Here is a 13379-nt window from a genome sequence, read left to right as displayed (position 1 = left end):
TGCCATCTGTCGTATTGTTATTAGTCAGATGGGACAGGTGTATGTGACCACCCATGTTTATACAGGTTTATAAGTAATCGCAGTGCATACGGTCAAACAATGTCACCGGTGGTTAACACTTGAGTGCTGAGACTGATGTGGTTTTAATATTGGTTGTGCAAATGCATTAAGAGTTCTGAATAAATGAAACGCACATTGGATGAACAGAAATCAACATATGCTCACAGTATTGACACCAACAACAGAAAATTTTGCCAAAGTAAATGAAAGAATCTGCAGGGCCAGTTTATCTAATACAATCTATTCATAACATTGACACAGTTACTATGTAAGAATATAAACATGTGTAGAAACACAATAATAATAAACCTTGATTAAAACCAGCATGCAGACGTGATCTGTTATTTAGATAACTAACTATTTCATCAGAAGCAGCATAATTCAATAGATACTAACATTTTCTATGGATATACAGTCGAACCAATGAGGTTGAACACAATCCATTCAGGACCCAGGCTCAAACTGCACGCACCACAAATACTATCAAACAAACATAGAGCAAACCTTCAACTAAATAAAATCCTGTAAAATAAAATATCTTAATGGCAATCTATGTACTATATACAGTATATCGGACCTGAGCAAATTCCAGCCTGGGGGCAGCATCTGTTCCGCCCACAGTCTCTGACCAGCCCGCACAGCGACCAAAATAAAACATAAAATATGCAGTGCTTTCATATTTTGAAAGTTGTGCTTTAGATGTTGGTACAACCAGCAACAACTTTTATTTTAACTTTTATTTAGTGACATTTCCTAACTCTCTGGTAACACTTTCCCCAAAAATTGGTTCAAAATAACAACAGTGATCCTAATGATAGCAACATACTTATTTCTCAGTAAGCGTTACATTTTCTCATGTGGCCCTTTTGGAAAAGTAAATGCCCACCTATGAGCTATATTATGTTTGAAATTGGTTTGGATAGGAAGTCGTGAAATCAGGGAGTTTATCCAGGATAAATATGTGTTGCCTGAAATCTTACCCGAACTCTCTATGCCATCACTGGCAATCTTCTCTGGAGTATTCACCAAAAAAAAAAAACACTAATTAAAAGCAAAACACTTTCAGCAGTCACTGAGCTGAGGTCTCCAAGTTTTTTATGAAGAAATGATCAGTAAAGAAATGATCATAAATTGTTTTCAGAGGCTTTCTTAAAACTATCATCAAATGACCTTAAAGAATTTATGTGATGAAAAACATTGGAATAAAACAACCAACAACAACCAGTTCGGGCCGTTTTTAGTATGCATCAAGAAAAAGCTTTGCCACGGTAAGCATTCACAATCACAGAAAATTGGCATTCATTGTGTGTCAGTTCAGTGACATTATGTCTCAGCATGAAGCAGCGGCACAATCAATATCTATTAGGACTCCCTTCAGAAGAATTAGATTTCACGATTAGATCAGCCTGCTCCCCTGACACCGTGTCAAACATTATAAGTTGATTTGCTGATGTTGGTGCCTAATGAAAGAGATCATGTTGAAGTCAAATATAGTGAGAAGCGAGAGGATCTTATTCTTTATGGCTCCAGTAGGTGTCACACTAGACTACTGGCAAAAAAAAAGGGGCAGAACATCAGAAGTCCATGAAAGCATCATGACAAACTGAGAGAAATTCTTTTATTGCATGATCTCAAACATACATTATGATCTTAGCCACTGTTGAAGTAAGTGCTTCCTTTTTCAACATCACGTTTTTCTTTTCTGATATGAGCATTTGGTATATGAAGGACGACAAAAGCAGAGATGCTGCCCATTTAAAGTGCTTTACAACACATATGGTGGTACAAATAATCTGGAAAATAAATGATGAACATAGAAATGAAGTTATTTAAACAAGCAATAAAAAGCTAAATTATGACATAGGTTCTGACTTCTTTTTTTTTCAATTATACATGCCATTGCACATTGTCACATGGTATATACTGTATATAGTGCTATGCACCCATTTTTCGATTAGTTAAATAACAGCAGGTGGATTCTTGATATGAGGATTCATATCAGATCACTGGAGGCTCAACATAAAACGCTGTTGAAATAAATCCTGCTTTCTCTGAGTGGCAGTGTGTTCACTCAAGTGTTAGCATCACCAGTGAAGTTTTTTAGTGTGTGTGCGTGTGTGACGGTAAAGTAGTTGTGTTAGAATTTAAGGAGGCAGCAGAGGGGGTTTAAAGGTGCAGGCTCCAGTACACTGGCGTGGGGTCAACATCTTGCAGGAGAAATGATGAAGGGCGTCGTGAGCTTCTAGGAAGGAACAGATCCATCAGTGAGAACATGTCGGCTCAAATTCAAATAACTTGATCACTTTTCACTTAAAATATTGACATTGATCCCTCATTTAAAGCTGTTATTGCTATAGTGTTTAAAAAAGTAGCTCACCAAATTAAATTACCTTTTAGCTTGCATTGTATTGCAGGGGCCTTTCTCTCTTGGGCTAACTTGTCGCACAAAATGTCTATTTGAATCAAACGAATCACAAACTAAATAAAAGATTGAGTACAAATATGCTGTTTGCCCTCGTGATATTTACAGTGACCCTCCTCAGTGTACTTAAACAAGTGTAACATGAAGCCAATCCTTTAACGGGTGGCTTTAGTTGCTGTCTAGTGCATGTAACCGATACAGCACCACATAATGGGCTGTCTCTTCAAATTTCCAGGGTATGATTTAGCAGAAAATAACCTCGACAAACAAAACAATGCGGTTTCAGTTTCACTTTTTGTTTTGGGTATCTATTCATCTAATCAACCAAAGCAGAAGGATCTGCTTGGAATTGGAAAGACAAATGAGGGACACATGCACTTAGGTCCAAACATATTGGGGTAGTGACAGAGTTGTTTTTACATGCTGCGTTTTATTTTCAATGGCTCAAATGGATTCGGACTATTGGTAAAATATGCAAACAACTACCATTTTAAATACTTGAGTGGAATTGATTATATTAAGCCAAGCACCTTTGAAGTAGTCTGTATGATTTCTAGATAAATGCTTTATTTTTGTGAAGCCTCTTAAATTACAGTTGACACTTCTGTCACATTGGGACTGTTTCAATTAAAATCCCTCCATGGTCCCATATAAAAGTCTTGAAAACTCTGCCACAATGTCCAAACACTCCTGGACTTAACTAAATTGTCAATATTTAAAAATGTCTACGCAAGTGTCACTTTTACCTTTTTATTTTTACTACACAGTCTAAAAATATGGCTCCAATTTGTTTCTACCCAATTAAAGAGCATTGATGTACTTCTGCTTCAAAGTAATGTCCTAATGACGCATAAAGCGGGACGACACCAACCTCGAACAATCTGCAGCTGCTGGACCATTTCTTCTCTGTAGGACAGCTCACGCTTCATTTGATCCTGAAAATTATCTGAGGAATACCAGAAAGTGCGGAACCTAAAGACTCATCCCTGTTTTAAAAGGATAACTTGTGGCCTCACAATGGTCGACCATCTAATTGAGTGAGTTTTAATCTAAAAGAGTTCCTCTGCTTTCAGCGTCTACCTTTTAAATGTTGGAATTCTCTCTCCAGCTTTTTCCTCAGCTCCATTTGCTCCACAAGCTGCTTCTGCAACTCCTCTGTGAAGCCAAACAACACACCAGTTTCAGCTCAAACTACACTCTGCACTTGACACTTAATTGGAAACACCTGCACATCCTACATGGCTGGATAATACTTGATTTTCATTCACACTCTGTTCAATTAATAACATTTGAAACATTACATCCTTGTCTAATATTTGCAATGTCCCGTGTGGCTAAATAACGTAACACAACTAAGGCAGCCCAGTTCTTACAACCACAACAAGCACACAGTATTGTTGCATACATTTCTCACAGTCAATGGAAATGAAGGCAGATTGTGCGCGTGTAACTTTCTAATACATGCATAATGAGGTAATCTCTTCAATTTCCCCATCCTTCCCTTAGAATAATATTGAATATATTATTATACAAGAGCATAGTAAACCGAGACATGAGGTGCATCTACAAAAAGCGTCGCCTCCTGGTCTAGTGAGCGTGTGTGCGTGTGTGTGGGTGTGTAAGAGCGCGTGTGTGTTCCACAATAATTGTCGCACAGCGCCCGCAGGCTACACGAGGCCATGATATTTGGATCTCAGGGTTTTTCCAAGCGTTCAAAAATAATTAGCTGCCACGCCTCGGGGTTATGGCTCTGTTCGTTAAAATATTAATAGCCTCTAAACGATTTCCTCTTATAATAATAAGTCCAAACGACCATGTCTTGTGATTTAGTTCGCAACACCTATGGGAACGGTTTAGGCTCATAAGATGCAAATTCGCATGTGTAATGTGCCACATGATATTTAGCAGGGCAGATGCGTGCATTTTAAGTGTGGGGTGGGATTCATCAATCAGGAATCAGCAACGGAATGATTGTTTTTGTATAATAGTTGAAACAATTAATGTATTGAATTTATCTTTTAATTCTGGTATAAATTGCATTAATCCCTTGCGCACATAAAATATCTCACGGCATTGGTAAACGGGCCTTTGTTGCTGTTTCTGCTACGAACCTTATAAATTCAAAATATAACAAATTTCTAATTTTTTTTACCTTTTGCCATATTTTCCAGATTCCGTTGATGCACGCTGATGTCAATGCGTAATGCTCCTTCAGCTGTTTAAAAGAAAGAACATGAATCACACGCTATAGAAATTATAAAAATGTTTTTGCAAATAAATAAACATCTTCAAGTAAAAGCTATGATTTAAAAAAAACTATTAGAGCACATTTCTATGAACATTCTGAGAAATATAATAATACATTTTGTGTCCTTTTGTTCCTGATTTACGTTTTGTTGATCGTGGTGCGCACCTGAAAAAAAAGATACATGTATTAAAAAACTGGAACGGGTTTTGGAAAGGTGGACACGTGGTAAATGACCCAAATAATTACCGTTTGATCTGCAGGGGCTGTTCGGCGACTCGAACGTCTCGTCCACTTGCACCTGGCAATCCTTTTCGTGCGCGTACACCTGCAAAATGGTGCAGACACGCACACGCAATCATTTCAACTTAATACAACGTAGGCCTTGATTCTGTAAATGATAGGCACCCTGCAAATAAATAATGCACCATAGATTCATTCAAATTGTGCGTTGATGTGATCAAATTATCTATAATTTAATGTTAAGAGGGAACGTATATATCTGGGTAAAATAAAAGCATTTAAAACTGGACTTTCCAAGCCGCGTTTTGGCCTTATTCAGTTATACAGTCACTATTATTTTATGTTCCTGCATGCAAGCAGTGCTATTTTATTTGATTTTGAAAAAAATGAATTCGAAGGTTTGAACCACGCAAATTCAAATTTACATCATGTAAGAGTTGAATGCCATCTTACGTGATGAAGAGGCGATCCATCCCGGGTGAGTCTGCCCTCATCGGACGAGCCAGTGTGCGCCGAGTCCTCAGGTGATGCTACAGCCGGGCTGCAAGGTGCAACCTTCTCCTGGCTCTCTTCAAGCGCCTCGGGTGCGGGAGACTCATGACGGTTCCCTCTCGGCGAGATCCGAATCGGCTCGTCATCCTCTCCCCCCCTGCTGGACTCCACATCCACGTCGGGGTCGTCGTCCTCGTCTTCCACTGTGTCTCTGTCCGGGGACATGGACCTATAGCTGGACGACTCGCTGACAAAGTCCGGCGAGAGATAGCCGGGCCGCACACCGAAGCCTTCCCGGGTCCCGTACAACTTGGCGATGGTCTCCGCGTCTTTGACGACAGGTCTGAAGGCGGAGATGTAGCTGATTTTTCGGTGAGAAGTCGTCTCGTCACCGGACCTGTCGTCGTCGTTCCTGCAGTTGCTGGATGAACTGGGACATCGTTCTCCCGCATCTTGCTGCTGATGGCCGTCTTTGGGGGGTTTCGGACTCCTTTCGCTTTGGTCTGATAAATCGAGGTCGGCCTGGCGGACCCCGGGCAGCTCTGGAGGTTTGGTCGGGTAGGGTGGCATGGGGAGGCTGCTCGCCGTGGGCCAGAACACGGGGAAAGCGGGGTAAATGGCGTCCTTTGTAGTAGGCCAAAACACACCGGGGACGTTGCTTTTAGTCACATCTGGCACGCCGTCACTTTTTTTCGGACACAAGCCGTAGCCAGCGAAACCATACGGGTGGTGTGGGAATAGAGGTGGGGGGATTTTTTGGAGCATGCTAAAGTTTTTACTGGGAACTGGGATGAGTGGGTAGCTCCTCGCACTGCTCGCCAAAGAGATGTTATTACTCCCCTGGTCCTCGTCGCACCGTAAACTTTTGCGCGGGACTTCCGGGGAAGCGGTGCGGCCGAGTGCGGAGGAAGCTTGCACTTTCATGGGCGACTGTTCCCTCGAGCTCCCCATTGGAAGCGTCCTCTTTCTGCTGCCCCCGTTGAACATTGCTTTGACATCCTCCCATGCGTGGTTGATGTCGTCCGAAGGCTTCTTCTCCGTAAGCTTCAGGTGGCGCCTCCACGAGTTGAAGTTGGCCGCGTCCGGCTGCAGGTACTTGGACTCAGGGGTGCGATGCGAGTGGAAAATGAATTTATTCGGGGAGAAATACATGTTGCAAAAGGTGCACTTGATGCACTTGGCCCGGGAGCTGTTGTATCGGGCGGGGATGAAGCTGCCCCGACACCCCCACGCACACTCGTGGGACACGTCGAATGCGAAATTCTCGGGCAGCTTTGGGGGGCTGTGAGCCCCCAGGAAGGACTTGCAGAGCCGCTCGGCCTCCCGCTTGGTGATCATGCCGCAGCGTCTGGACGAGATGGGCATGGCACCGGCGCGTCGCAGGAGCTCCAGCTGCACGGGAGTGCACTGCACACAAGTGATGCCCAATGCCACCCTACGGTTGTGGATCTCGTTGTAGCTGTAGTTCTTCAGCAGGGTGTTTGAGATCTGGGCCAGGCACAGTCTTTCCCTCCCGTCGATGACGAGGGAGACGATGGGCACCCCGTACAAGGAAGTCTCGCTCACTTGGTTCGGTTTGAGTGAGCCGGAGAGGCCCGGTGGGTCCCGTTTGGGACTCGGGGTGGAGCTGGCTTCTCTTCCAGGCTCTCGAAGCTGTCCGGCTATTGACTCCATTCCGGGAAGCCTGTCATTCACATGGAAAACTGGAGAGACGCTGCACACAAAACAGCATATCATGAATAAAATGCGAGAATGAAAAAGAGAATAATCACCCCAGGGTGTCAAAATTGTACAATACCAACGCAACCCTTTTCTTGAATTACTTCACATTAAAAAGTGAATTTATACATTTGTCTTAATTCCTCCATGAAACGTGCCTCCTCTGTTGAAGAGTGGACGTGCTGCTCCTCTTATCTTGAAATCGGCTAAGCACTTAGGAGCCATCTACTTAAAGAGCCACATAAGACCTTCGTAGGCAGATAAGGACAGCAGGAAAATGCCGCCTGAGCTGTACCAATGCGCTTAACGGGGAGGAAAAGAACAACTATAAGCTCCTTTGCTGGTAATTACACAGATCCGACCGTGCGTCTTCGCATTGTTAATAAAAGACCAACCCTATATATAATTAAAGCATCAGCACGGATTAACCTTAAACTGGCAGCATGCAGGTCCACGCATATTTACTCTTTTGCGCGCTTTTACGCGGGCCTCTTGGAAAAAACGCACGTCACTCAAATGTCATAAAAAAAATCTCAAAAATTGGGATTACACATACAAAAAAATATAAGAACATACACAGCCAAATTACATGAATAAATAATACAATTCTTACCTTCTGTTCCAAAAGACGACACCCCCCAAAATGGCCGTAAAATATAATAAGAAATAAAAAAATGCAAGCCAAAAGAGCAGACAGGTAGTATAAAAGGTGCTGGATTAGTTATTTGACTTTATGTGCACACATGCTGCAGCAGACAAGGTGCCTCCATCCTGTTGGGCAGCAGCGAGGTGAATGGCGAGTAGACCGCGAACACATGCCACCTCTCTCTATCTCCCTCTCTCTTTTGCGAACTCGCCTCCCTCCCCTTTCTCAAAATAAGGCTCCCCGTCTCGCTTCCAGCCGGGATGAGCAACAAAACCCCGATTTGGATAATTGTGCGCCAATGACGCACTTTACGCGATCAAGCGTGTCACAGGTTTCAGGCCACGGCTGCCCTAACACTTATACTGGGGCCCTTCAGATGAAGTGTGTGTATGTTATAAAATTCAGGGGGTGTTGAACCACGAGTCACAACGTGAAGCTTACTGCACCGTCTGTAAGCAAAAGGATTGCACAGCAACGCTAAAAAAAATGAAACCCATCCATTGTGCTGATCCTCACAGAATTGGGTGAATCATTTCCCCATCTGATAATGTTGATAAAAAAAACACGTGGAACTTATCAAAAGCTACAATGAGTCAGACTTGTCTTTTAATGTTGCTATAAGAATATTTTAAATTACTGCACACTTTCTGGGATCTTACCAAAATCTGCAGTAAACAAACATATCAACTGCAATCCCAAATTGATGTGATGGGACAATAACTGATAACTCATGGCATGTTAAACTCAAAATAAATAAATGAATAAATAAATGCATTACCAAACACATTTTGTCGCTGAATCGCCACTAAGTCATATACACACCATGCAAACTAATAATGTTTAGGAAATAGACTTTTTTTTAATGGACATAATTTAGAGATGTAAAACACTGATTTGTGTCATTTATTGTAGCGCATTCTCAGACAGTAATTCAACCAAAAATCTACCCCTCCCAGACCTCACAGCCACAGAGGGACTTTAGATTGGTCTACAGCCATGTGTTTTCACAGAAAGAAAAAAACAACAAACTGAGCTTGCTGCACATTGAGGGGTGCACCCGGAAAGACAATTGGCCCAGCTCATTTATCAAGTTACACCACCATCTGCTTGGCTTCCACGGCCACGCAATTCAATATGAGGCCTCAGCAGTGAGGGGAAATGTGGCAGAGTGAGGGAGGGGGGTAAGCGATGACGTCTAAAAATGTTTTAATATGCATGAGTATTAGCCTGAAGGGGGGAAATAGAATGATTTGAGACAGTGTAAACATTGAAGATATACCTGCAGCAGGTGCACACAGTCAAGAGATTATATTTACATAATGATGATGGCAATGAAAGGATAAGGGATGCATTTAATCTGCAAAATGTATCACATGGGGACACGGGTGAGTTTGAAACCTTTCAGCTGTGGCGTCCTTGGTCGATAGTTAATACTGCTATACTATACTATTAATAAATCATATAAATGAACACAAATTGTTTCGGTAATTGTGTTGCAATCGGTGAATCACATTTTTCACGTCATGAGGCTTAAAAGCAGTCAAGTGAGGGATGCAAGAGCCAAAATAAATCTCTTTTTTGGAGGGTGGGGAGTTGCACAATGCGAAATGTAGCAGTTGCAGGCCTCCACAAAAAAAAAGGGAAGGCTTGCCTGCAGCCCTGAGGCAGGGTGGTCTATAACGTGGGATTACCAGTGGGTGCACAGGGCATGACGTTAACAAAAACATCCTGTTTGGGATCACACAGAAGACAAGCAGCTTCTCATTAATATATGATGATTTAAAAAAAGAGAAAGAGAAACAATCACCAATTAAAACTGAAAGGTTGAGTCAGCATTATCCACTCGTGTCACAAATATTTTCAATAAATACAATTGCAACTTATTAATCAATGAATATAAATCAGCAGCCACAACAAGAGGCAATTCACTGACATTTATAAGCGCATTTACAAAAAATATAACGCAAGTTTTAATTGACAACGTCAGAGACTAACTATTTAATAGTGTGTTTATTATTACATAAACAAAGGGGGACATGTTGTGAAACAATACCACCTCTGTTGTAGTGTCAATCAAGAGTGGATATTGTTATGTTTGTAAAAAATAAGTGGCTCACATTAGATCGTGCAAGTATAATTTTGGTACCAGTGAGCATATCTCGTGCAATAACTGTTTGAAAGTGGAAATGCAGCTTGACTTTTAAAATAGGTGTTTTGGTGGCGACTGACAGCACATTTTGTAACATTCCTGCTTCCACATTTGGGCGCACACGAGGAAGTCTGAGGTGATCGATATATTTTTACACCGTTGACGCAAGTTAGGGAAGCTGCGTCCTCATCCTCTCTACAATATTGATGCTAAAACATGATCCTTGATCTCGTCTTTCACCATCAAGAGGCTTCCCTGTCGCCCCCAGCAATAATTACAATTTTACACTGTAATTATTCCTCTCCTCTTAATTATTTACACGAGCCGGCTCAGTGCAGTCGTTGTGGCTGCTTATTCCACGGGAAACGTGAGACGACGCGGCCGCGTCGCCGCGTGCAGCCACCAGTTTTTAATGAGACATTTAAGCAGTCGTTTTCGGCGAGCTCCTTATTATTGCTGTTGGATACAAATGAGCGGGGCCTCGCAGACAGGCGTCCGATTGTTCAAACAAACCTGTAGCGTGAAATATTCATGCGTGTATGAGCACGTGTGGTTTAGCGACTGAAGGCGGGCCGAACGACTTCGCGCAAGAAGCGGACGCATTTTACTCACCTGTTGGATCTGTATAATCTATAACACTTTCTGTTAAATGACTTGAAGGACAACCCGAATATTATTATTATGTTATTCATAATTAAGTGGGAACACGCAGTTTAAAGTACTATGCAAATCTGCATTCAATGCGGATCTTTGATGTTTTTTTAATTAAATGATGTAATGTCTTTCATTAAAATCAAAAGTCAAAATTAGCACATTTTTTGTATTTAATCAAAGAGCCCCGACTTCTCCAAATACAAGTTGTACACCGCCGTTATTTTGAGAGCGCCGATGTCACATTGCAAGCTTTTATCAAAATCAATATGGTGGCCATTTTTTAAACTTTAACTGATGACGTAACTCAATATTCCTATTGTTTCCTTCTATAAGTAAGCATGCTAGAGTAAAAAAATAGATAAATCAGACGGGGCAGCTTTAATAAGAGTAGCAAGTGATGCCAAATGTTTTATAATTAACAGTTGTATCAGCACCCTATAAAACCGTGAGCCGATAAATCCCATTTTAGAGAGCAATCAATCCTCCTCTTGGACTAAAGGGCCTATTGATCCCTCTCTGCCCAGTCTCTCTTTTTTTTGTTTCCAGCGAAAAGAGCATTTCGATTGCACTTTTTTTATTGGAGCAAAGATTCCACCGAGAGCAGCGCGATGGCTCGAAAATTAAACGGTGACATTTTAATTACAGGGCATTGATAAAGGGATGTGGCTAATGGCAGGACGCGGGACACACACTCATTGTCTCGCCTGACGTGCTAATCAAGTCCGACTGACGCGCGGAAAGGAGGGAGGGGCGGAAAAGGTCACCGTCCCATTCAAACGAGATCGCTGGGAATTTGGGAATATGAGCCAAATGAAGACGCATCTTCAAACAATGCGAGCTCAATATCACCAGATGAGATCATGCGGCGCATCCACATTCGCAATGCGACATGTTTAGCACTATAGGTCACTTGAAGCAGACCCATAGATCATCTGTTGAGGGAAATTACGCGTGGCAGATGGAGTTGTCACATACAGAGTCGATTTGAATCACACCACGTGATTGACACGTCCTCGCAAGACCACTTGTAAGAGGGAAGCGAATTATGCAGGATTTGAATTGAACTTTAGAGTACATACTGGATGATCAACCGCAGTGCTGAGCTCACCTTGCATCAGCAAATCATAGAGTCAGACAGATACAAAGCTTTTGTGATAAAAACGCTTACACACATAAGGCTTGCGGGCCAGTAATGGTCTATATGAGCATTTAATCCGTCCTGAAAAAAAAAGAAAGAAAATCAAAGGTCAGGGGGGGTTATGAAAATACAGTCAATACGCCTAGAATCACCATCAACATTTTTTCACCAATTTAGTTAAAAAAAAGGAACTGGCCCATGAACAACAAATGTTTCCCGTCCCTGGTAAAGTGGCATGGACGGAGACTTCCCTTCACACAAGTAGACCTATAGTGCTGCACATTGTAAACCCAAATGGAATTGCATACTAAATAACATCATAGGGAAAAAAGCCCATTTTTCATACTAATGAAAAGTAATTAAAATGTGAAACGTTCATTTTATAGACAAGTTTGTCCTCGCTTTTCATTGCACTTTGTTTCCATCCAAGTGCACAATGTAGTCCAAAATCATATATTGTATAATTGTGACAATGCAAGACTGTCTTACACTTTTCCATTTATTAGCAATTTTAGTCAGAAATTTTATGGCGCACATACCACTCCAAAACAGAATCAAGTTGTATTGATCAGTACCTTATAACTCCAGTGCAACACAACAATAATTTAAATTTTTGTTTTTTTGCAGCTATTTTGAGATACAATGTACAGTGGATGTCGTTCTCATTTTGGTGATATTTCTATTTTTATTGCATTCACAACGGGATAACTCACCTTTGACCAGCCAAAGTGGTGCAAGATTGCTTTTTTAAAAAAAAAATATATCAACCCATCAAACATAATTTTGAGGTACCAATACTTATTTGGGGATATGCAGACGACTTTTCATCAAATTTCTTCTGCAAAAGAAAATGATACAATGCCGGTAGACTCTTATAAACCTCGATGGAGTTCAGTACCAGACTGTAGAGATATGGGCTGGCAGGTTGCAGAATCTCAACTTAACATCTCTCTATCAGTCATCTATCAGTCTTCATAACAACCACCCCAATGAAAGTGTTAAAGGAAGATAATAAGATGGTGGCCTCCAATTCGCTTATCTGTTTGTGGCAGTTCCATGTTTTAAAGTTAGGTCGTTACAAGCCAGAGATGTTTCTGCTGACTAATGCTTTGACGCATTTTTAATCACACGTATAGAGTAATCTAACAAGACATGCACACACATAGAAAAACAATTTCATGCATCTTCAGCTGCTCGCTTAGATAACCCCACCCCAGGTTGAAGACACACATGTACAGGGACTTCTGGAAGGATAATCAGTTTGCATTGGATGTTGAGTGGGGAGCATTAAAAATGCCTTAGCATGTTTTATTTAACAATATGAGAGTTCATTTGATGAAATTAAGCAGTCTTCCCCAGGTCCAACTCGCTAGCTTGAAGTTGCCCTATTTAGATCAGTCAAAAAAAACCAAGAGTCAATGAGTCACTGGGAGAGAGAGTAAGCAAATGTTTCAAACGGCCCACAGGCTCTGCCGGTCATCCCATAAATGCATTTTCCTTATTAATGTGGCTCAGTTTAAAAAATAACCAGTATAACATATATTACCAAGAAGCATTGTTACGACAAAGTAATAACTAGCATACACAAATATCAACATGTTTTGTGCTACA

At 41.5% G+C, this 13379-nt stretch overlaps 1 protein-coding gene across 4 annotated transcripts; it reads right to left on the bottom strand.

Moving 5' to 3' along the window:
- Positions 1-1664: 1664 nt before the first annotated feature.
- skor1a (SKI family transcriptional corepressor 1a) lies at positions 1665-7951 on the bottom strand. 4 transcript variants are annotated; one of them, XM_088297128.1, is made up of 8 exons: positions 7795-7951; positions 5424-7176; positions 4977-5055; positions 4845-4895; positions 4635-4697; positions 3563-3637; positions 3354-3428; positions 1665-2302 (listed from the first exon to the last, which is right to left on the bottom strand). In XM_088297128.1, exons 2-8 carry the CDS (start codon positions 7134-7136, stop codon positions 2205-2207), a joined length of 2154 nt encoding a protein of 717 aa, XP_088153254.1. In that variant the 5' UTR covers positions 7137-7176; positions 7795-7951; the 3' UTR covers positions 1665-2204. The 4 variants fall into 4 exon arrangements, with proteins under 4 accessions (XP_088153254.1, XP_088153251.1, XP_088153252.1 ...); XM_088297125.1 differs by lacking the exon at positions 7795-7951 and having other exon boundaries at positions 5424-7416; XM_088297126.1 differs by lacking the exon at positions 7795-7951 and having other exon boundaries at positions 1665-2299; positions 5424-7416.
- Between the last annotated feature and the right edge of the window lie 5428 nt (positions 7952-13379).

Source organism: Idiotropiscis lumnitzeri, chromosome 5 (genome assembly GCF_059441095.1).
Source record: "Idiotropiscis lumnitzeri isolate Australia: NSW breed Sydney's pygmy pipehorse chromosome 5, RoL_Ilum_1.0, whole genome shotgun sequence".
Classification (NCBI taxonomy): Eukaryota; Metazoa; Chordata; class Actinopteri; order Syngnathiformes; family Syngnathidae; genus Idiotropiscis; species Idiotropiscis lumnitzeri.
This window is presented reverse-complemented; position numbering and strand designations above follow the sequence as displayed.